Below are 23,660 nucleotides of genomic sequence, written 5' to 3'. Positions count from 1 at the left end.
AGCCTTTCAGACCGGAAGTTCTTAAATGAGTCCTCATGGCTAATGGTTTTTTACTAAAGTGATACCTCATACTGGACTATGTTACCAGTTTAGCTCTGAGATACTCTGCTCAAAATTCAGCTTAGAGAATTCATTTCAAATATGTGGACCCAAAATGTTGCCTGTCATTTCAGTAAAGTACTGTTGAGTAACTGTTGTTGCCATCAAGCCATCAGCCACTGCAGTCACCCCTCATGATGTCCCCTTAGGGGAACGCAGGATGGAAAACACCAGAACACTGACCCTAGATAATGACGATGCATATCAAAAGGGGAATTTCACCAAGTTCAGACTCCTGCATCTTCCCACACAGAGAAAAGCACTAAAATCATCAACTTCAGATGTCTGGGTTTTTGTATGATTAGTAGTAATCTTTTGATGTTCCACCCCATTTGTTTTACTTTTCCAGCAAAAACTAGCTACCCTTCCTCCTTGCTTTCTTTTTGAGAGCAGTTCCTCAGCACTATCTGAGAGGTTGCCTCCCAGGCTGCAGTCCTCAGTAAGGTCCTCAAGCAAAACATTAACTCTCAGCTTTTAAGTTATACATTATTTATCTAGTCAACAAGTACTTATTGGAATATCATGGTCAAATTTTATGGGACCAGTAAAATTACTGTTTTAATCAATGTGAGTACAGTAAGAATTAAATTTATGATTCATATATCTCTGAACTAACAACATATGACTGTTTTATTTAAATGATGGTAAGAATAATTGATGCTTTTGAACTGTGGTGTTGGAGAAGACTCTTGAGAGTCCCTTGGACTGCAAGGAGATCCAACCAGTCCATTCTGAAGGACATCAGCCCTGGGATTTCTTTGGAAGGAATGATGCTAAAGCTGAAACTCCAGTACTTTGGCCACCTCATGCGAAGAGTTGACTCATTGGAAAAGACTCTGATGCTGGGAGGGATTGGGGGCAGGAGGAGAAGGGGACGACTGAGGATGAGATGGCTGGATGGCATCACTGACTTGATGGATGTGAGTCTGAGTGAACTCCGGGAGTTGGTGATGGATAGGGAGGCCTGGCGTGCTGCAATTCATGTGGTCGCAAAGAGTCGGACCAACTGAGTGACTGAACTGAAGATGTAATTTATAGTAAATACATATTTGTGAATATGAAATACTGTTTTTTCTTTATTTGTTGGATTAAAAAAAGAACATTCATCAAAGACACCATTTAGGTTATTTGATGAATAATTAACAGTCCACAAATATAAACTTGGAAATTCCAGGGGGGGAGACCACTGGGAATGCCTATAAAGGTTATCTTTAGCACTTGCAAAGACAGATTATATACAACATGTCACAAACCATCAAAGAGGAAATTCTTCAATAGTTCACAGCATGCTCATGTTAGAAAATTCAAGTTGTACTAGAATTTTAGACTCTAAGGACCTTAATACTCAGATACAGGGTCTTGAATATTTATCCCAAACAAATGTTTTATTTGTTTTATCCTCCATAACAAAAAGCACATTTCATCTTTATTAACTATTCATATATTTAAATAGCATTAATAAAGACAGTATGATATTGGCACAAAAACAAAAATGTAGACCATTGGACCAGGATATAAAGCTCAGAGATAAATTCAGGCACCTATGGCCACCTAATCTATGACAAAGGAGGCAAGCACATACAATGGAGAAAAGACAGCCTCTTTAATAAGTGGTGCTAGGAAAACTGAACAGTGATATGTAAAAGAATGAAATTAGAACACTCCCTAATAACATACACAAAAATAAATTCAAAATGTATTAAGGAAGTGAATGTAGGGCCAGACATTATAAAATTCTTAGAGGAAAACATAGGCAGAACATTCTTTGACATAAATCACAGCAGGATCTCTTTTGACCCACTTCTAGAGTAATGAAAATAAAAATAAAAACTAACAGCAAGACCTAATAAAACTTAAAAGCTTTTGCACAGCAAAGGAAACCATAAACAAGATAAAAAGATAACCCTCAGAACAGGAGATAATATTTGCAAATAAAGCACCTGACAAAGGACTAATCTCCAAAATATACAAATGGGTCATGCAGCTCAATAAAACAAACAAACAACCCAATCAAAAAATAGATAGAAGACCTAAGTAGACATTTCTCCAAAGAAGACATAAAGACAGCCAACAACACATGAAAAGATGTCTAAAGATCACTAATTATTAGAGAAATGCTAATCAAAACTACCATAAAGTATCACTTCACCCCTCAGAATGACCACCATTAAAAAAATCTACAAACAATAAATGCTGGAGAGGGTATGGAGAAAAGGGAACCCTCCTGCACTGTTGGTGGGAATGTAAATTGATACAGTCACTATGGAGAACAGTATGGAGGTTCCTGAAAAACTAAAAATAGAATTACCATATGACCCAGCAACCACACTACTGGGCATATACCCAAAGAAAACCATAATTCAAAAAGACACATGAAACCCAATGTTCACTGCAGCACTATTGACAATAGCCAGGACATGGAAGCAACCTAAATGTCCATCAGCAGAAGAATGAATAAAGATGTCATACATATACACAACGGAATATTACTCAGCCATAAAAAGGAACAAAACATTTGCAGAAATGTACATGGATCTAGAGACAGTCATAGAGTGAAGTGAGTCAGAAAAAGAAAAACAAGTATTGTTTATTATAACGCATCTATGTGGCTAAGGTCCATGGGGCTGCAAGGAGACATAACTGAGGGACTAAGCACAGTGAAATCTAGAAACATGGTATAGATGATCTTATTTGCAAAACAAATAGAGACACAGACACAGAGAACAAATGTATGGATACCAAGGGGGAAGTGAGGAGTGGGATGAACTGGGAGATTGGGATTGACATATATGCACAATTAATACTATGTATAAAATAGATAACTAAAGAGAATCCATTGTACAGCTCAGGGAACTCTATTCAGAGCGCTGTGGTGACCTACATGGGAAGGAAAGCCAGAGAAAAGGGGGATATATACATACGCTGTACAGTAGGGACTAACAGAACATTGTAAAGAAACGACACTCCGTCCACTAAAAATCAACTAAAAATTAGCATTAGTAAGTTCCAACTTAGTCGCTTTATTTTTTTTAACTTATAAAGATTATAAATGAAGAGCTTCTATTTCTTGAAGAGAGATTTAAAAACACAGTCTCATATGCTCACACTGTTACTACACTGGTCACAAAACCTCTAAAAAAAATTATAGGAGTCTCTTTGAAGTAAGCTATCTTTTCTGTCATTGAAGACTGTTAATCTTTTCAGAGGTAATTCTTTAGCAATATCTTTACATTTTTTCACCTTAACTCTATATAATACAATATTTGGTTAGAATACTGTAATTCTTAGTAAAGTAGGCTAACTGGAGAGTAAAAATACGCAAAATAGCTATCACCACAGCAAGTTATTTTCCCCAGCTGAAAACATTTTCAAGTTCAAACTGAAAACAAATGACATTTTGGAGCAGAATTTCTTTCTTTCAAAATTTGAAAACACACAGTGATGATGGGTTTTTGACTATTACTCAAACTTGCCCATAAATCTAAAATTCTCTGCTAACATTTGCCATCTGTGCTTTGCTTCAGATACAGTGTAAATAACCACATGTAGTGATGTTAACAAAGACCCCAACAATCCTGTAATGAATTATTTCAAGAACCAACAAATAACAGATCTTCTACACTTAAGCTGTTAACTTCTGTCATGATGGTTTGCGTCTCTCTGAGGAATCAATGACTTGGGTGATCAGTCTCTAAGAGGGATATTTTATGTTACAGTTCTCGAGAGAGTTTGCTTGAGAAGTAATTTGGCATAGGCAGGCTCCTTTTAAAATGTATTTTACTTTTGTCAAAAACAATCAGTCTACATACTTATCTTTTATTCTCATCAGGGATAATCAAGACATACTCAGGATAAGCCAATTTTTCAAAACACCTGAAAACGTTCAGGGATAGAATAATCAGTTTAAATGAGGGAAGACGGAGTCATTACTTAAAGTATCCTGTTTAATTAAAAACAGAATATGTCTCTCAAAATTTTTAAGAGTTTAACACAAATGTAACTTAATCTAAAAACCTCATAATTAATTCATTAACTTGTTAAGTGCCTACTATATGGTATCATCGAGGGAAAAAATGGTGAATTAAAATAATCTGTGTAAAAGTCATGACAAGTTAATACTGTTACCTTCATAAAAGCTTTTTAAAAATATTGGCTTTTGTTTCAACCCAAAAGTGAATTTATTTTCTATACTTGGGCAGCTTCTATGTTTGCTTATATATATAGACTGGCTGGATTCTATATTGTGGGTCTTAAAATTTACAGATGTTTACCCACTTATGAAAATAAATGGCTTACAATATAGAAACACTGAAACTACAATAAAAAACACAGATCCCTTTAGATTTACAGATGCTTTTAATAGTGAACTTCTGTGTTTATTTCATGTATTCACAGGAAAGAATGGCCAGAAATAATGTAATTAATTTTGCTATCATGGGTGAGGCATTTAACAAATTTCTGCTCTAGTCAACATGACCATGTTTTGATATTGTTATCATTGTTAGGTCTGAAACATATGAAATTAGCACTTTTGAAGGTAAAAAATGGTTAAGTACTGAGACATCATTATCACCACTGTACACAGTGTGACTCAAAGAGGTTTACATGGGCAGCTGGATTGCTTAGCTGATAAAGGGCTGGGCTGTATTTCAACCCTACTATATTTGACACCAAAACACCTGCTCCATCCAAACAGGAAAGAGGATCCTGTAACTTACTTTTTCAATTTTCATTTTCTATATTTTTAGTTCCTAAATTATGGGGCAGAGGCAGGGAACATGTAGACAAAAGTCTATGGAAATAAAGTTGGGACGTGATCATAACTTACAGAGAATTCTAGCCTTTTAGTGGCTACTAGGACATGGCATAGTCGGTTGTCCATCATGTTTCCATCCTCCTTCAATTAAATACTTATTATTCCTACTATCAATAACCTCAGATATGCAGATGACTCCACCCTTACGGCAGAAAGTGAAGAACTAAAGAGCCTCTTGATGAGTGTGAAAGAGGAGAGTGAAAAAGTTGGCTTAAAGCTCAACATTCAGAAAACAAAGATCATGGCATCTAGTCCCATCACTTCATGGTAAATAGACAGGGAAACAGCGGAAACAGTGGCTGACTTTATTTTTGGGGGGCTCCAAAATCACTGCAGATGGTGACTGCAGCCATGAAATTAAAAGACACTTACTCCTTGGAAGGAAAGTTATGACCAACCTAGACAGCATATTAAAAAGCAGAGATACTACTTTGCCAACAAAGTTGGTTTAGTCAAGGCTATGGTTTTCCCAGTGGTCACATATGGATGTGCGAGTTGGATGATAAAGCTGACCACTGAAGAATCGATCCTTTTGAACTGTGGTGTTGGAGAAGACTCTTGAGAGTCCCTTGGACTGCAAAGAGATCCAACCAGTCCATCCTAAAGGAGACCAGTCCTGGGTGTTCATTGAAAGGACTGATGTTGAAGCTGAAACTCCAATATTTGGCCACCTCATGTGAAGAGTTGACTCATTGGAAAAGACTCTGATGCTGGGAGGGGTTGGGGGCAGGAGAAGGGGATGACAGAGGATGAGATGGCTGGATGGCATCACTGACTCGATGAATGTGAGTTTGAGTGAACTCTGGGAGATGGTGATGGACAGGGAGGCCTGGCGTGCTGCGATTCATGGGGTCGCAAAGAGTTGGACACGACTGAGTGACTGAACTGAACTGAACTGAGGGGAAAAGAGCCAGATAATAATATATCTAGGAAAGGAGGAAAGCAGAGAAGGAGAATAGGAACACTGGATTTGGAGGGTAGCAGTTTAAAATTAAGGTCATCTAGGAAGATCTGGAGAAGGAAATAGCAACCCACTCCAGTATTCTTGCCTGGAGAATCCCATGGATGGAGGAGCTTGGTGGGCTACAGTCCACGGGTCGCAAAGAATCGGACATGACTGAGCACTTCACTTTCACGAAGATCTGAGTGGAGAAGGCAATGGCACCCCACTCCAGTACTCTTGCCTGGAAAATCCCATGGACAGAGGAGCCTGGTAGGCTGCAGTCGATGGGGTCGCGAAGAGTCAGACACAACTGAGCAACTTCACTTTGACTTTTCACTTTCATGCATTGGAGAAGGAAACGGCAACCTACTCCAGGATTCTTGCCTAGAGAATCCCAGGGATGGGGGAGCCCGGTGGGCTGCCATCTATGGGGTCGCACAGAGTCGGACATGACTGAAGTGACTTAGCAGCAGCAGCAGCAGCAGGAAGATCTGAGAGGATGTAACATTTGATCAGAAACTTAAAAAAGAGAAGCAGCAGCAAGCACATGGAATCTATATCAGGACATATCAGGCAGGAAATGGCAAGTGCAAAGGCCCTGAGGCAGCAACCTGTTTGCTATGTGTCGGGATAGTGTTCCTGAGACATAATAGGAGATGAAGTCAGATAGTAAACAGAGGTATGACTGGAAGAGGTCCTGATCTCTGAGCGTCCCATAATCCACTCTAATTGCATTAGTAGCCACTAGAGAATACAAACCAGAAACAAGACATGATCTGACATACTGTAAAAGCATCTCTTTGACTACTATCTTGTGAACTGACCACAGGAAGGTAATACCAAAACAGGCTGAATGGCTAAGAAGTCATGTCAATAAGGCAGGCAAATGATGTTGATGCTTTTGTGGACCAGGATGATGGAAACAGATCTAGTGAGCAGTAGTCAATTAAAAAAAAAAAAAGAACTGAGTGTATACTGATTTGACAAATAGGAAAATCTATAGGATTGACTGATTGCCAAACCAACAGGATTTGCTGATATGATAGACCAGGTGTAAAAGCAAAACTGAGGAGACCAAAAAATCCACCAATACCTATAAGTAAAACTGTCTTTTTCTACTAAATATGATGCTACTTTTCATATGATGTACTGGCAAACTTAACAACACTGACCAATGGAAAAATGTCACACTATTAAATATCAAAAGAAATAAAGACAGACTACCTAATTCACTAAGAGTTAAGGACAAACATCTTATTCATGTATCTTGGAAGAAATATTCTTTAACAGAATAAAATTTGAATGCAAAACAGCCATTCATTAGGGAAATACATTTGCAGATATGATTTCATTAAACAATGTACTCAGTTCAGTTCAGTTCATTTCAGTCACTCAGTCGTGTCTGACTCTTTGCAACCCCATGAATCGCAGCACGCCAGGCCTCCCTGTCCATCACCATCTCCCAGAGTTCACTCAGACTCGCGTCCATCGAGTCAGTGATGCCATCCAGCCATTTCATCCTCTGTTGTCCCCTTCTCCTCCTGCCCCTAATCCCTCCCAGCATCAGAGTCTTTTCCAATGAGTCAACTCTTCGCATGAGGTGGCCAAAGTACTGGAGTTTCAGCTTTAGCATCATTCCTTCCAAAGAAATCCCAGGGTTGATCTCCTTCAGAATGGACTGGTTGGATCTCCTTGCAGTCCAAGGGACTCTCAAGAGTCTTCTCCAACACCACAGTTCAAAAGCATAAATTTTTCGGTGCTCAGCCTTCTTCATAGTCCAACTCTCATGTCCATACGTGACTACTGGAAAAGCCATAGCCTTGACTAGCCGGACCTTAGTTGGCAAAGTAATGTCTCTGCTTTTGAATATAGTATCTAGGTTGGTCATAACTTTTCTTCCAAGGAGTAAGCGTCTTTTAATTTCATGGCTGCAATCACCATCTGCAGTGATTTTGGAGCCAAATAAAATAAAGTCTGACACTGTTTCAAAAGTTTCCCCATCTATTTCCCATGGAGTGATGGGACCAGATGCCATGATCTTCGTTTTCTGAATGTTGAGCTTTAAGCCAACTTTTTCACTTTCTTCTTTTACTTTCATCAAGAGGCTTTTTAGTTCCTCTTCACTTTCTGCCCTAAGGGTGGTGTCATCTGCATATCTGAGGATATTGATATTTCTCCCAGCAATCTTGAGTCCAGCTTGTGTTTCTTCTAGTCCAGCGTTTCTCATGATGTACTCTGCATAGAAGTTAAATAAGCAGGGTGATAATATACAGCCTTGACGGACTCCTTTCCCTCTTTGTGTTGTTTCATGTCCAGTTCTAACTGTTGCTTCCTGGCCTGCATACAGGTTTCTCAAGAGGCAGGTCAGGTGGTCTGGTATTCCCATCTCTTTCAGAATTTTTCACAGTTTATTGTGATCTGCACAGTCAAAGGCTTTGGCATAGTCAATAAAGCAGAAATAGATGTTTTTCTGGAACTCTCTTGCTTTTTCCATGTTCCATCGGATGTTGGCAATTTGATCTCTGGTTCCTCTGCCTTTTCTAAAACCAGCTTGAACATCAGGAAGTTCATGGTTCATGTATTGCTGAAGCCTAGCTTGGAGAATTTTGAACATTACTTTACTAGCATGTGAGATGAGTGCAATTGTGCGGTAGTTTGAACATTCTTTGACATTGCCTTTCTTTGGGATTAGAATGAAAACTAACCTTTTCCAGTCCTGTGGACACTGCTGAGTTTTCCAAACTTGCTGGCATATTGAGTGCAGCACTTTCACAGCATCATCTTTCAGGATTTGAAATAGCTCAGCTGGAATTCCATCACCTCCACTAGCTTTGTTCGTAGTGATGCTTTCTAAGGCCCACTTGACTTCACATTCCAAGATGTCTGGTTCTAGATGAGTGATCACACCATTGTGATTATCTGGGTCGTGAAGATCCTTTTTGTACAGTTCTTCTGTGTATTCTTGCCATCTCTTCTTAATATCTTCTGCTTCTGTTAGGTCCAGACCATTTCTGTCCTTTATCGAGCCCATCTTTGCATGAAATATTCCCTTGGTATCTCTAATTTTCTTGAAGAGATCTCTAGTCTTTCCCAATCTGTTGTTTTCCTCGACTTCTTTGCATTGATCACTGAAGAAGGCTTTCTTATCTCTTTTTGCTATTCTTTGGAACTCTGCATTCAGATGCTTATATCTTTCCTTTTCTCCTTTGCTTTTCGCTTCTCTTCTTTTCACAGCTATTTGTAAGGCCTCCCCAGACAGCTATTTTGCTTTTCTTTTCCATGGGGATGGTCTTGATCCCTGTCTCCTGTACAATGTCACGAACCTCATTCCATAGTTCATCAGGCACTCCATCTATCAGATCTAGGCCCTTAAATCTATTTCTCACTTCCACTGTATAATCATAAGGGATTTGATTTAGGTCATACCTGAATGGTCTAGCAGTTTTCCCTACTTTCTTCAATTTAAGTCTGAATGAAGGGATGGAGCCAAAACAAAAACAAAACAATGTACTAGATGACTGATAACTCCTTGAGGCAAAGGGTAAGCCTTCTTTTAGTCTCAGCCTAGTCTGTCATATCCAGTACATAGTAGGTGTTCAATGATCTTTTAAAAAAAAAAACTACATGAATCCAAATTTTTGAAATATTTTGTTAGGAATCACATGTGTTACATGCAACTGAAATTTTCTGTACTTCCTCACATATGACTATTTTAGCTATGTCCTTATGTTTATTTTTCAATGAACATATTATTCCTTGTTTCTGGAGTTATCCAGAGTTATCTGGATACAAGCCCAAAACAAAGAAAATATATTATCATGCAGGAGAAGGCAATGGCACCCCACTCCAGTACTCCTGCCTGGAAAATCCCATGGATGGAGGAGCCTGGTGGGCTTCAGTCCATGGGGTCGCTAAGAGTCGGACGCGACTGAGCGACTTCACTTTCACTTTTCACTTTCATGCATTGGAGAAGGAAATGGCAACCCACTCCAGTGTTCTTGCCTGGAGAATCCCGGGGACGGGGGAGCCTGGTGGGCTGCCGTCTCTGGCGTCGCACAGAGTCGGACACGACTGAAGCAACCTAGCAGCAGAATCATCTTTATCTGTTCTAGGCCTGCTCATGAGGGCAAGAAGTGTGACTAGTGCCTCCTTAGTGCACCTTATACTGTAAATGTGGTGTATTTATTGTACTAAATTAAATAATGAAAGTACTATTCCAAAATACAAATAAATAAAAACCATTTACTTCTAGACAGTCTGCTCTATAAAGCATCTTCATTCAGTAATGCTTTCTCTGCTTCTCCTGTAATATTCTCCATTTAATATACTGGTCTGAAATTGAAGGATTTATAAGCTGGTGGAATGGATTAAAAATGCATAGGACTGAGATTTGTTTCTTTGACCACTTTAGAACTGGTTTCTCCTGAAAAAAATTGAAGGAATTATTTTTGCAGAAATCCATACTAAAAAAAAAAAATTAAAAAAGGCCATTTCATTGACAAGAAGAATCACTAAAGAATATAAACATATACTTTCACATAATTTCTCAGTTCAGTTCAGCTCAGTTCAGTCGCTCAGTCGTGTCCGACTCTTTGCGACCCCATGAATCGCAGCACGCCAGGCCTCCCTGTCCATCACCAACTCCCAGAGTTCACTCAGACTCACGTCCATCGAGTCAGTGATGCCATCCAGCCATCTCATCACATAATTTCTAGATATGTTTAATTAGTAGAGAATAATACAAACTCAGCAAAAGACTCTAAAGTGATTATTTTACTAAAGCAATTATTTTATTCTAATAAATAACTTCAGAATTATAAAGCTTATAGTTAAAAATATTATTTAAATTCTGTATAGAAATGCATAAGTCAAATAATAATTTTAGATATTAAGTAATTTTACCTAGTAGGTATTTTAAAAACATGAAATACACCCCCAATAATAATTCTTACTGGAATTTAATTAAAGTACTAATTTTATAGTCCATTAGTACTATAATACCTTTGGATATACAGGTCAGTAGACAATTTTTTTCCCATTTTAATAACATTCCCTAAAACTACAGTGATTTATTCCTGTGAGCCCAGTGATTTAATCCAACTTTGAATTAAGTGTCTCTCTATAATTATTCTCAACAGTTTATATTATTAACATATATTACTTTACTATATATTATTTTATAATGTATAACTGAAAATCTTTAAAAATATGGACCTTACTAGTACTGCATTAAAGTGGTATAGGAAAAAAAAGTGCAATTCTGTATTATTGATTTCATCATCCAAATTCTGTAACTTGGGGAAACCAGAGCCACAGAGGAGTTATGCAACTTGTTTAATGCAAGTTGCATAAAAGCTGGAACTAGAAACAGAGTGTAGACTCCAGGTTCTACACTGGCGAATTCCAGCAAAAATCAGATCTTTTCTGGTGTTTTTTATATCAGTTGAAGAAAGTGATTAAGTTATTATCTGAAAAGATAAGGAGCCAGAGGGGAGTAATAAGATACTTGAGAACTTGTACATGTTAACTTTAGCAGCTTATTAAATTTTTAGCAGGTAATGGGAAAAATAGATAACACAAAAAGTTTACAATCAATATATGCAGCTGTATTATAATGTAAATTAGATACTTAAAACTGATTGATCACTAAAATTTTGATTATATAAACTGAGTTGATTACCTCCTATTATTTCCTAGTTTTCTAAAAGTGCAGACAAATATTTACAGACTTGCTAAGTAAAGCCATTTAAAGAAACTTTGAACTGAGAAAAGGTATTACTATAGAATGAGCTTATGCTTTTCTAATGATAAAATTAGTAGCTACATGTTTTTATTGGTTGGTTTCATTTGTTTTGATTTGATTTCAGACTTTGTTTTAAGCTGGGTTTGGCAAGAGCTTTTGTGGCTCAGAGGTTAAAGCGTCTGCATGCAATGCGGGAGACCTGGGTTCGATCCTTGGGTCGGGAAGATCCCCTGGAGAAGGAAATGGCAACCCACTCCAGTATTCTTGCCTGGAGAATCCCATGGCCTGAGGAGCCTGTTGGGCTACAGTCCACAGGGTTGCAAAGAGTCGGACGTGACTGAGCGCCTTCACTTCACTTTTGACCCCATACAATTTTGTCAGCAGGGCTAAACAAGCCTGAGGCTATCACTGACAAATTTAAGATTCAAATCTCACAGAAAGCAAAAGAGTAAAGAAAAACACAAAAGTAGACTGAGTACAGAGGGTAAAAAAACGGAATGTGGAAAAGAAACAAAGAGAAAATGAAATAATTTTACATTGGTGGTAGAGTGGAATGAATTCTGCATCAGTCCTGTAAGTTACTGATCCTGATATAAAAGATAAACAGGTAGACACACAATTTGCAAACAGAAATTTTTCTTACCAAATCGTTTTAAAAATCAAAGTTCGGATTAGAAACCTAAAAGGAGTTACTAATACACCGTTCTGGGCTTCCCTGGTGGCTCAGATGTTAAAGAATCTGCCTGTAATGCAGGAGACTCAGGTTGAATCTCTGGGTCAGGAAGATCCCCTGGAGAAGGGAATGGCAACCCACTCCAGTATTTTTGCCTGGGAAATCCCATGGAAAGAAGAGCCTGGCAGGCTACAGTCCATGGGGTTGCAAAGAGTTTGACACAACTGAGCAACTAACACACACATACACTACAGGTCTTCTAAGATACTTTCAACCTAATGGAACAGCATAATTATCCAAAGTCTTTAAATAAAATATCCAGGAGTCGCTTGATTTGCAGATTCTTTTGAATGCATGGAAAGCAAGTATTGAGTTACAGGCTTCATAAGGATGGGAAGGAGACTGGCACCAAGAGGGCCTCTGCCCCAGGAAAGCCTACACAGAAGCCATGATCTGCACTAAACAGTTGAATCTGACTATGCAGTCATCACACTGTCTACTCATGCCCGGATTTACAAAAGACACACACAAACATCTCAGCAGTCAAGTGATTCTGTGGATTAGCTGATACCATGACATCCAGGTGTCATCACATTCCAGGCCCCACTCAAGAGATAAGGGTGTCAGCTCCTGTGCTTTAAACTGGCCTTATGCAAACATTCTACGCAGCTTCACGACCTGTGATTCTATGCAGCATCACTCACTTGTCAGCAAAAGGAAAAAGAGGAAAAACAAGCCTGAAGTCTCCACATACCACAATACATTTCTGCTTGTAGTACAGAGCTCCACTGGCCTACAGCTGTAACAAAGACGAAATGCAGCAAGAGATCCAGGCAGCTGCTGAACGGTGAGCTGAAGTGAGATGCTGGAAGCAGGATGAGTGACAGAGAGCACGTACTGGCGCAGAGGAGCTCAGTGTCGACAGGCGCCGCACAGCTCTGGCACTGAGGGAAAGAGCAGCAGGTGGACCAAACTGTAGCACACCTATTAGGAGGAAGTAGCTGGCTCTGAGCAATGGTGCTGTGCAGGCTAGGAGGTGGAGAGGCACTGCAGCACACAAGGACAGGCCCAGGACACTGGGGTGACGGTCACAAACCACAGGATAAGTCTTGACACGTACACACAGTTGAAAGGGCCACTGCTCCGTATCACAGGCCTTAGGTACGCCCACAGCCACGGAAAGCAGCATTGTCAGCACTGCCCCTTACTCATCAAGGGCTGCTGCTGCCAGCTGTTTGATAACACTGGAAAGTAATTAACTCATGAGCTGGTAGAAATATATTCAAAATGGAATGAGTATTTCAGTAATTTCGGACCTAAAAGATCATATTTTGAAAACATCAAAAATTCTATACTTCTTTAAAGTATATTGTGTGTTATTATCACAGTGCTTCTATGGCAATAAATATGCTTCATTAAGACGCTCATTTGTTTTTAAACTATTAATCTCTCTCCATTACACTCAGTTCATTGACACAGCATTAGAGATAATATTTGGTTTTTGAATCCAGGGCAAAATTAGGAAGTTGCTCACAAGGTCAACATTGGGAAGTCAAGTTGTAGTGTTGGAGAAAGAAAACACAGGACCAGAAGCTTTTTACAAACAAGAGCTGTAAAGCAACGCCAAGTTCCCTTAGGGTGACCATGAGCTTGGGGAGGAACATGTTGCGGTTATCACTAAATGCTGAAGGTTTTAAAAAAAAAGAAAATAAAGAGACTTTTAGATATGAAGTGCCTATATCTTGGGCCTCACTTTTCCAGTTAAGGTTTCTTGATATTTATTGAACTAAATGTAAGGAATAGCTTAAATTATAGCACAGATTTATGTAAAGCACACAAACGAGTAATTTGACTGAGTTGCTGAAAGCTCTTGAATAAAACTAGCTCACAGACAGGGGGAGCTCAGACAAATAGCAGGCATTTAATAAATACTCCCTAGTGAATGAAGAAACTGAGCCTAAATACAGATTAAGAGTAACAGGGACTGAGGCCACTAGAAAGCCAAAGGCCATGTTAAACGGAAACTAACAAGCAGAGTTGAAGGAAAATGGGTCTGTTCCAAATCCTGGCTTCCCAGGTTCCACTAAATGGAAAGGACCATTAATCATCCACCAATTAAAAAAAGAATCCTATGATAAACCATAATGGAAAAGCATGTTTAAAAAAAGTCCATGTGAAAAATGACTACTAATGAGAATTTTCAAACTTCTGTAGATCCTATTACTCTTAATGTACTTCAGGTAATGTAGTGACCCAGAGAGTTAAAACAAAATAATTTTTTAAAAAACTACACACAACTGCTAGTCTTTCTCTTCCTCCAGAAGAGGTCAGAAAATGGCACTCTGTCATTGGCCCCCCTGGTTTCTTCCTTTAGTAGGTCGCCATGCTGTGTTAGTGTCCCCCACCCCATTTTCTTTACAGCATCCCTGCCGGGTTGGTCCTTGGGCATGGCCCAGAATGTGATGCCACTGGCACAGGCAGCATGTGACACAGTTTTCAAAGGATCAGCCACCAGCACGGGAAGATGCAAGTCCAGGTGCCACCTTAGGCAGGGCAACCAGAAGGAAGGGATGGAGAATGCGGCTGCACAGAGGAGTGTGCTATGGGATTGTGTCTTGAAGGTATGTTAAAAGGTGTGGTGCTTCCCCCTGATAACAAGGTTGTATACAGAAAGGAAAGAGCTGAAAAGTGTGTGTTTGGAAGACATGCAATTTTGTGGACAGGATATAGTCTTGTAGTGAGGGTATCATCTTGCTCAGGTTATATACCTGATCAGTCTCTGTGAGCTCCTGGATGTTGTTTGTGTACCTTTGGGCTCTAACAGAGCTGGGCCATAAACACACTGCCTACCAAGCTATTCAGAGCTATGGCAAACTCTGAGGTAAAGAGAAAAAGAGTACAGTCATTCAGATAAATAGATATACTAGGGTCGTCCTGAAAGACAGTGCACTGATACATGCAGAGATCCCCACACAATCGTATCATCACCATAGTCAGTTCAGTCAGTTCAGTTGCTCAGTCATGTCCAACTCTTCGCGACCCCATGAATCGCAGCACACCAGGCCTCCCTGTCCATCACCAACTCCCAGAGTTCACCCAAACCCATGTCCACTGAGTTGGTGATGCCATCCAGCCATCTCATGCCATCCAGCCATCTCATGCTCTGTCGTCCCCTTCTCCTCCTGCCTCCAATCCCTCCCAGCATCAGAGTGTTTACCAATAAGTCACCTCTTCACATCAAGTGGCCAAAGTACTGGAGTTTCAGCTTTAGCATCATTCCTTCCAAAGAACACCCAGGACTGATCTCCTTTAGAATGGGCTGGTTGGATCTCCTTGGAGTCCAAGGGACTCTCAAGAGTCTTCTCCAACACCACAGTTCAAAAGCATCTTCGGCACTCAGCAGCTTTCTTCACAGTCCAACTCTCACATCCATACATGACCACTGGAAAAACCATAGCCTTGACTAGATGGACCATAGTAAATATGCTAAAAATATTTGACAGCTTTATGTACCACTTGTCTTACAGCAAAAATGACAGCATGAGTGATCGTCCAAAGGGTTTTCTAGACTTAATGTTTTCTGATGTCATTCAGTATGAAAAAGGTTAACTGCCAAAAGACTGCTGAGTCTCAGAACACAAATGAAGCCTAATGTGTTGTATCTACGACTCTGTGGCCACAGCCACCCTAGGAAAATGAAGCAGACACGTAAATTTATTCATGGAGTTCAAGGAAATGAACCAAAGCATTTTGGGCTCAGTTATCAGGAGGACATTTCTTTTGATCTCAATATTATGCTTAATTTCTCTAACATTTGGTGTGTGAAGACTCAGCCTAACTATAAAGACAAATACTGTCTCAATTTGTGAAATCCCAGAAGAAAGATGAAACCCGTATCACTGTGATTTCAAGATAAGAAGTGTTTTCTGAGAAGTATTGACATAATTTCATTTCACCAAGTAAATATACACTATGAAAGTGAGACTGTCAGGGACTCTGCTTACATCTTAACATTTTCACAGATTAAAAGCAATCATCCTAAACTAATATGCAGCACAGTGAAGAGTCTGATTCATGTAAGAAAGACCACATATTGTGATCACCTAAGAATAAACATATTCCTTGGAGGATGACTTGCATACAGTAAGGTTTTGGTATTCTCCTAATTTGATTTAGTTATTTAAAGATTCAGTCTCACCAGTGGATAATGCATAAGCTATTTCTTCCTTTTGATTCTTGCTCAAGAGAAGAATGTAAAAGTCATATAAACATTTTGCTTGACTGAAAAAGCTAATGAATCCAAGATACTTATGAAGATGATGCTTTCTGAATCACTGGGAAAGCTTATTGGCACATCTGCTTAAAAAAAAATCTTTTTATCTAATATGACTGGCATCAATGATTCACAAAATTACTTCAGTTCAAATTTTAGCTAAGAGACAAGAGAGAGATGAATAGACCTACCAAATAAAATCCTTTATATAGCTATCCACCTTTCCATTGTAGAAAATAATGACTGACTACCTCTAGCAGAGCTAGGTCAGTGCGCTAGTAATATAAAGAGAGACTGCACTTCAATAGTGTCAGCTGTTCTGTTTGACCGAAGAGGAAGAAGTCAGCAGAGGTGACTCGTGGTCTATAGTCATTTTAACTTCCCAAATTGCCTATATGTCTCCTTGACCTGAGAATTTCCAGGTTCTTTATTCTGCAACATGAAAATAAATTTTCAAAATTGTATCTTACCAATGCCACCTAAAGAATGAAAGCCTATGGTGATACTTTTGGTGATAGGTAATAATCTTTCCAGATAATATTTAATTATCTGATGAATCATTCCTCTTAGTTCGTGTTTTACACTTCTTTCCCTTTAACACTTCTATTTTAAATATCTCTGTTTTTACCATTCTTTTTCTGGAATTGCTTTTAGACAGTGGCCTGTAGAAACTGCAGATACATGCAAGAAATTTTAAAAAAAGAGTACAAAATTGCAGAAATAACTGCAGCGGAAGAATCTGCCCAACAATGCAGGGAACACAGGTTTGATCCTTGGCCTGGAAGATTCCACATGCTGTGGGACAACTAAGCCCACGCTCCACAACTACTGAGCCCATGTGCCCTAGAGTGCACGCCCTGCGATGGGAAAACCCACTGCAATGAACAGCCTGTGCACCGCAGCTAGGCAGCATCCCCTGCGCGCCACAACAGGAAAGCCCAGATGGAGCAGCAAAGACCCAGTGCAGCCAAAAATGAATTTAAAAAGAAAAAACACAATTGCTGCAAGATTAACTTCTAAAACTACCCTGAGGGCCCAAACAAGAAAATTAATTGCCATTGTGTGTTTAGTATGTGTGTGCAGAGGCACTGAGGAGATGCTAGTAAGGGCACAGGCAATGACTCCCATATGGAGCTAAGAGAACCTGTGAATGGAGTGAATGGCAAGTGAACTGAATGGAGATCGAGAATATAGTGGAAAAGTGCATGAAAGTCTAGGTTTAGAAGGCTGCCAATTTCAGAATTTCACTGAAGCCCACTTGAGACCACTGAAAGTTTAGAAAAAACGGTTATTCTCATACTCCACTTTCAAATATAAGTTATTTTCTAGTCAGGCATAAATCTTTTGTATTACCTTTTAGACTGATATATTTACAATTTGATATTATGATCCCAAACATTCATTACTAGTTTTACATCACAATATTCTTGAATATACTACATGTTATATATTAAGATAGAGAAAATAATATAATATGAAGAAAATGGACAAAATCAGGATATATAATTAAAATAATGTACTTATTAAAAGACAATTATTTTTGTGTTTTAGAATAGGCCTAGTTCCTAAACTTATTAGTTATTTGAAATAAATACTTCTCTTCTGATGTATATGTAACTGACTTGGGATTTTCTATTTCTGGTTTAATCATACCTTTCACATCTTCATCCTCAATTGTTGTATTTGAGCTCTCTGTTGACTCCTGTTGAGAAGAAAACACATTTAAAGTTGCAAATCATGAATAGTTTGACTTTTCTTTCTTAAAAAAAAATTGGCAAGTGATGTATGTATCATGCAAAATTCTTCAGCAGGCTGTGTGCATATGCTGACATGCAAATGGACAAATCTGTTACGTGGTCTTAACAGAAATAAAATGCCAAATGCTGCAAACATTTCAAAAAGGAGTACTCTGGTTGCCTAACCCCTGAAGCATGATAAATTGAGGCGATGTGTAGAAGCAGCCAAAGTATGCAACTTATTTTAAGAGCCGTGTAAGGACGTGCTGTGTTACAGTGCCCCATAAGGTGTGCTTCCATAAGGACTTATCAGAAGTTGAATATATCAGCCTAATGGATTTGAACCTTAAAAGGAACATTATTTCCCCCAAATAATTAGCAATTAGCCCCCTCTTTGTCTAAGGCACGACATCAAGCAGTAACTTTGTAAGCTATTTATCGGCCTGACTTCTTTGTAGAGAGAAAAAGCATTTCATTCAGTCATTTGATGAAAAAGTTAAGAAAACTGGAAGTGCTTTTGAGAAGAATTTCCATGTTTGTGATCAGCACAATGGAATTATATGAATAATTTACTTTCAAGGAAAATTAATTTTTTTCTCATTCATTCCTAAATCAGAAACTGGCTGTTATTGATAAGAAACTTGCTCCCATTATGAAAAGACAAAACTATTTCTTTGTAAAACTACAAATGAAACTGCAGGTTAGTAAGCACACTTAAATGGACACTGTAGCTGCCAGTATTAAGATCTGTTCCTTAAAATGGTTGATAAATTTTTTCATTAATAACATAGTAATAAAATACTTCTAGCAAAGAAATTTAGTAATATTCATAAGAAAGAAACAATTTTCTACTTAGGATGATTAAAGGCTACTGCTGAAAAAAATTGGAAACTTCTAACCAATAGATATATGGTCAGTGATGAAAAACAAATTTTGGAAAATGATGCAAACATTCAGTGCACTTTTAGAGATTCAATATTCAAAAAATGATTTATGTAACTATGATATATAATAGTTACTCCAAAGGGACAGACTAATCAAATATATATCCAGAGTCTCCACACACACAGAACCAAAGCAAAGAGTCTTCATGCGTTTCTTAATGTGACCTAGCGTTCAAATTTAAACTCAAGATGAGGGTAAACCCATGCACTGTAAAAATAAACTAATTCATGTAAGCAAGAAATATCATGCAACAGCGCTTACAAATGACAGAGCTAGAATTATCGAAGTGCCCGCTCCAGCTGCTGGGCTTGGTCTTTCACTTGCTAATGATATTGAAAATAACTGTTCTTATGTGTGATGCTCCTGACTCTCTGGAGTCTTTCAGGGACTTTAGAACAGTTTAAGTGTCATGACTCTAAAATACATCTCATGTTAAGGAATATAACACTTCATTTTTTTTTTTATTTAATGATTTTAATGTTAACCAACTAAATGTTAAATCAGAACTGTTTTCTAAGACTTTAACACTGTTGATAATAGTAAGGAAAAGTAACCAGCGACTATACTTAACATTTGAGAAAGATCTGATGAAGTATTTTTTCCTTCCCTTAGAGATGTAATAATGGATGAGAAGCAAAAAAGTGAAAAGATGGAATACATTCAGAAACTGTCTCGTTTCATCCTGCAGATGTGTACACAAGTAGTGTAATTTAGTTAATATGCTGTGCAAACAATTTACAGTGAATAGGAAACACTTTCAGGAAAAGTTTGGATTAGCCAAAAAATTCATTTGGGTTTTCCCATACCATCTTAATGGAAACCCCGAATGAACTTTTTGGCCAAACGAAGAGTTAAATGTCTGTTTACTGAAATGCATACTTCAACAAAAACAAACATACTTCACAAGAAGTGAAACTCCCTGATTCTCCTTAAATTCGTGCCAAACAACAAAAACACCACCAACAACAGGGAATTAAAAGAAAAAAAAAAAACAAAACACAAAACACTATGACAACAGAATAAATTAAACTCAAAAGTAACATTAAATTTAAACAAATAACTGTAAACTCAAGTTTATTTTTTTCTGAAGACAGTGGGATGACACAGCAAGAAATTCTAAAATTTCATGCAGAATACATTTAAGATACAATGCACAGACAGGCATGGAGGGAAAAACAGATGGAATTGCTTAAGATACACAGTCATCTCGACAGAAAGACTTGTTAACTGGACTTTTCCTGACTAATGGTACCATTCATTTCTCTTTCACGATGTCATTCATTTTTGTTTTGAAAGAAGTATGTGTATATTTCCAGATAAATTAGGCCCAAGAGAAAGTAAGGTAGAAAAGGGTAAGGATTTTCTATCCTAATTTGAGGTAATGAATTAATTTTGCTTTGAGTATTTGATGAGATGTGTAATCTTGTTAAAGCAAGATGATGTTGATTCTTTCTGAATACCTTGTTTCCATCAGGGTTGTGGATTACAGTAGTTTGGGGCTCCTGAGTGAGAACAAAATAGAGAAAGAAACAGTTCGCATTGGTAAGTACATTCTTAACTAGTGCAGGGACAGAGCAGAGTGAGCCAGCTGACACAACTAAATAGTGACAAGAGCTTAAGCAATGCTAACTACTGTCAGAGGCTGCAGCTGACAAGATCTCTGAGGAAAGATCTCCCTGGTGAGCCCACGAGATACAGTGCTTTGGTACGCAGCAGCGCATGCAAAGGACCTTATTCGTGATCAGCAAACAGACAAGGCTTTGAAGTTTGGAAACCTAAAGAGGCACTTGCTGTTTCACAAAGTCCTATTAACAGACAGAGCTTTCCTTTCTTCTCTCACGACCTGGTAATATCTGTCCCATGGGAAACTGGCACTGGAGATTAGAACTCTTGAGATGATCTCAAATTGTCTGTGAAGACATTTTTCAGCTGTATTAATCGGAGAACCAATCATGCTGTCATAACACACAGAAAAAATACTCAGAAAACCTAGAATCATTGGATCACACTTTAAAAAGGGCTATTGTAAGGAATGTATTTCAAAAGTCCATAAGAAATTATAAGGAACATTGAAAGGGTTCTAGAACTAATCATATCGATCACTATGATTTGAGATGTATTGCTGTTAAACTGTTAGTTGTTCAGTCGTGTCTGACTCTTTGCAACCCCATGGACTGTAGCCCGTCAGGCTCTTCTGTCTATGGAATTCTCCAGGCAGGAATACTGGAGTGGTTTGCCATTTCCTTCTCCAGGGGATCTTCCTGACCCAGGGATTGTACTGGGTCTCCCGTACTGCAGGTAGATTCTTTACCATCTGAGCCACCAGGGAAGCCCTGTATTGCTGTTAAATCCCACGTTAATTTATATGTAAGAAATTTCTGCTTTATAGATTATACACATGGAAGATTTGTCTGTGAAGTCATGCTTTTCCATGAAGAAAATACTATTATTTTTCCTACTGTTTCTACTAGAAAATTGAAGAAATATTCCCAAGTGGAAAATAATAAATAACTGGTGTACAAAAAATAATCAGTGTCTATACATCAATGGCATGTTTGGCACTTTCATTACATGATGCCTTAGTAACTGGGAGTTACTGCAACCCACAGAGAATGTGCTTCAATCAGAAGCACTCTGCCCCCTCAACCATCTCATTGCCACCAGTTTATGCTGCAGTACTTTGAAAGCATATTTACTGCTTCCTTTCTTCCTTTCCCCGGCTAGAGGTATGATCAACCTGTTTTTTTGTTAGTAAGTAATCTTGATGAGTCTGTCTTTCCTTCAAATGCTTTCAGGTTGAGCCTTCTGGTTAACCTTAGGTGAAATAATCTCATAACATTATCCATTCATTTGAAATTAACAGTACAGAAGACAGTTAAAAAAAATCAAAAACATTTCTGAAACTCATGAGTCAAAACATGGAATAGTTTGGGGGATATATTATGGAACTAAGAATACTGAATGCTATTCAAACTTTGAATTTTAACATGATAGGGTCTCACAGTATTACACTGATTGAGTTGTTAATAGTGTGAATTTGATAGAAATGGACAAAACTCATGCCCATTGATAATTCAAAGCTCGGAGCTATGCAATTTCATTCTCTGGATTAAAGTGAAACAGTGATAATTTAATTTAAAACACAGCAAACAAAAAGCTTTAAATTATCCAGTGCCTCTTTATCTCAGAAAGTGAGGTCTTACAAAGCCCTGTTGTCTTAATAAGAGAGAAATGGGAACTCTGAATAAGGTCTACATTCACTTTTGTCTAGCCATAGTCCTCTTAGCTCTTCCTGATGTCAACATATTGCGTCATGAAGAGAAGAAACCACAGCTTGCATATCTACAGCTATCATCAGAAGGAGAGCTGAGAGAACTGAAGTGCAGTCTACTGTATTTCTAAGGCAGCATGCAACAGTTGTAACTACAGAGACCACAGCTATCATCCATATAATGGTCAACAAGGAAATGAGATCATCTCATGTTAGAAACACACTGCTTGACAACTACCTTAACAAAAAGAAAAGAAATGAACTTTTTTTCATATCTTACAAAGCAAAAACAAGAACAAAATCCAAAAAAAAAAAAAAACCAAAATAAAATATATACATATTTATAGAGTGAAAGCAAATGAGAGAAAACAACGAAAACAGTAAAGAACTTAAGAAGGGTTACAAAGAGTCCAGGTATACCAGCGCCGGGGTAGGAATATTTTCTTTGGGGCTGGTTACCACGTTGGCTTTGTTGTTTATCTGTAGGTATGCAGAAAATAGAAACAGAGATGCCTTAAACCCCTTGGTAGCCAATGTCTCCGTACGCAGCATGTCTACATGGAGATATAGACATGGAAATAAAGAGCCACTGAAGATGAATGTGAAAGACACTGTGATGACTGACAGGAATGGTGGTCAATTCTAGTCTCCGATGGTCACACCCAGGCGAGGACCACATCTGTGATGGTGGAATGAAAAAATGGACTTGGCCGCCTTGGCTGAGGCACCTTAGCAGACAGACAAAGAGCTGCTTCAGCAGAGCTCAAATCAAGTGTCAGAGTATGAAATGAATGTAAACATTTTCATACTCTTCAAGTTGGATTCTGTTTCCCAGCTTCCAATCGTTCTCTGTTATGAGTACATTGCTTTTTTGCATTTGATTCTTGAGCCTGAAGTCACACACAGACTTTCTCTGGAAAGCCATCATCATTTTGTTTAGTAGGTATCCAGTGAAAAACTTAGATCTTCTGAGGAAATGCAGGCTTTATAATAAATTTCTTAAAATGATAAGTCTGGGTCTTCTTTTAAAAATACATCTTCAATTATAAGTGGGCAAACTGAACTCTTTACTATGTGCTGGATGCAAAATGACTTTATTTTTCACAGTCGTTTGAGAGGAAACACTGTGCGTTCTGTCAAAGTGCTATGGCTATTGTTGAA

General features: G+C 38.3%; 1 protein-coding gene across 9 annotated transcripts in view; it reads right to left on the bottom strand.

Annotated features, from left to right (window-relative positions):
* Positions 1-23,660, bottom strand: part of CAMK2D (calcium/calmodulin dependent protein kinase II delta) — a 319,598-nt gene that overhangs the window by 18,852 nt on the left and 277,086 nt on the right. For 4 of the 9 annotated variants that reach the window (XM_052641898.1, XM_052641904.1, XM_052641899.1 and 1 more), the window contains exons 14-16: positions 22,920-22,979; positions 20,689-20,730; positions 18,201-18,249 (exon numbers count right to left, since the gene is read on the bottom strand). In XM_052641898.1, coding sequence (XP_052497858.1) covers positions 18,201-18,249; positions 20,689-20,730; positions 22,920-22,979 — 151 coding nt within the window. The remainder of the gene's footprint in view (positions 1-18,200; positions 18,250-20,688; positions 20,731-22,919; positions 22,980-23,660) is intronic. The other 5 variants (XM_052641900.1, XM_052641901.1, XM_052641908.1 and 2 more) reach the window with 2 other exon arrangements.

This window comes from Budorcas taxicolor, chromosome 6 (assembly GCF_023091745.1).
Source record: "Budorcas taxicolor isolate Tak-1 chromosome 6, Takin1.1, whole genome shotgun sequence".
NCBI lineage: Eukaryota > Metazoa > Chordata > Mammalia > Artiodactyla > Bovidae > Budorcas > Budorcas taxicolor.
The sequence above is the reverse complement of the archived record's forward strand: the minus strand, read 5'-3'. Positions and strand labels throughout refer to the sequence as shown.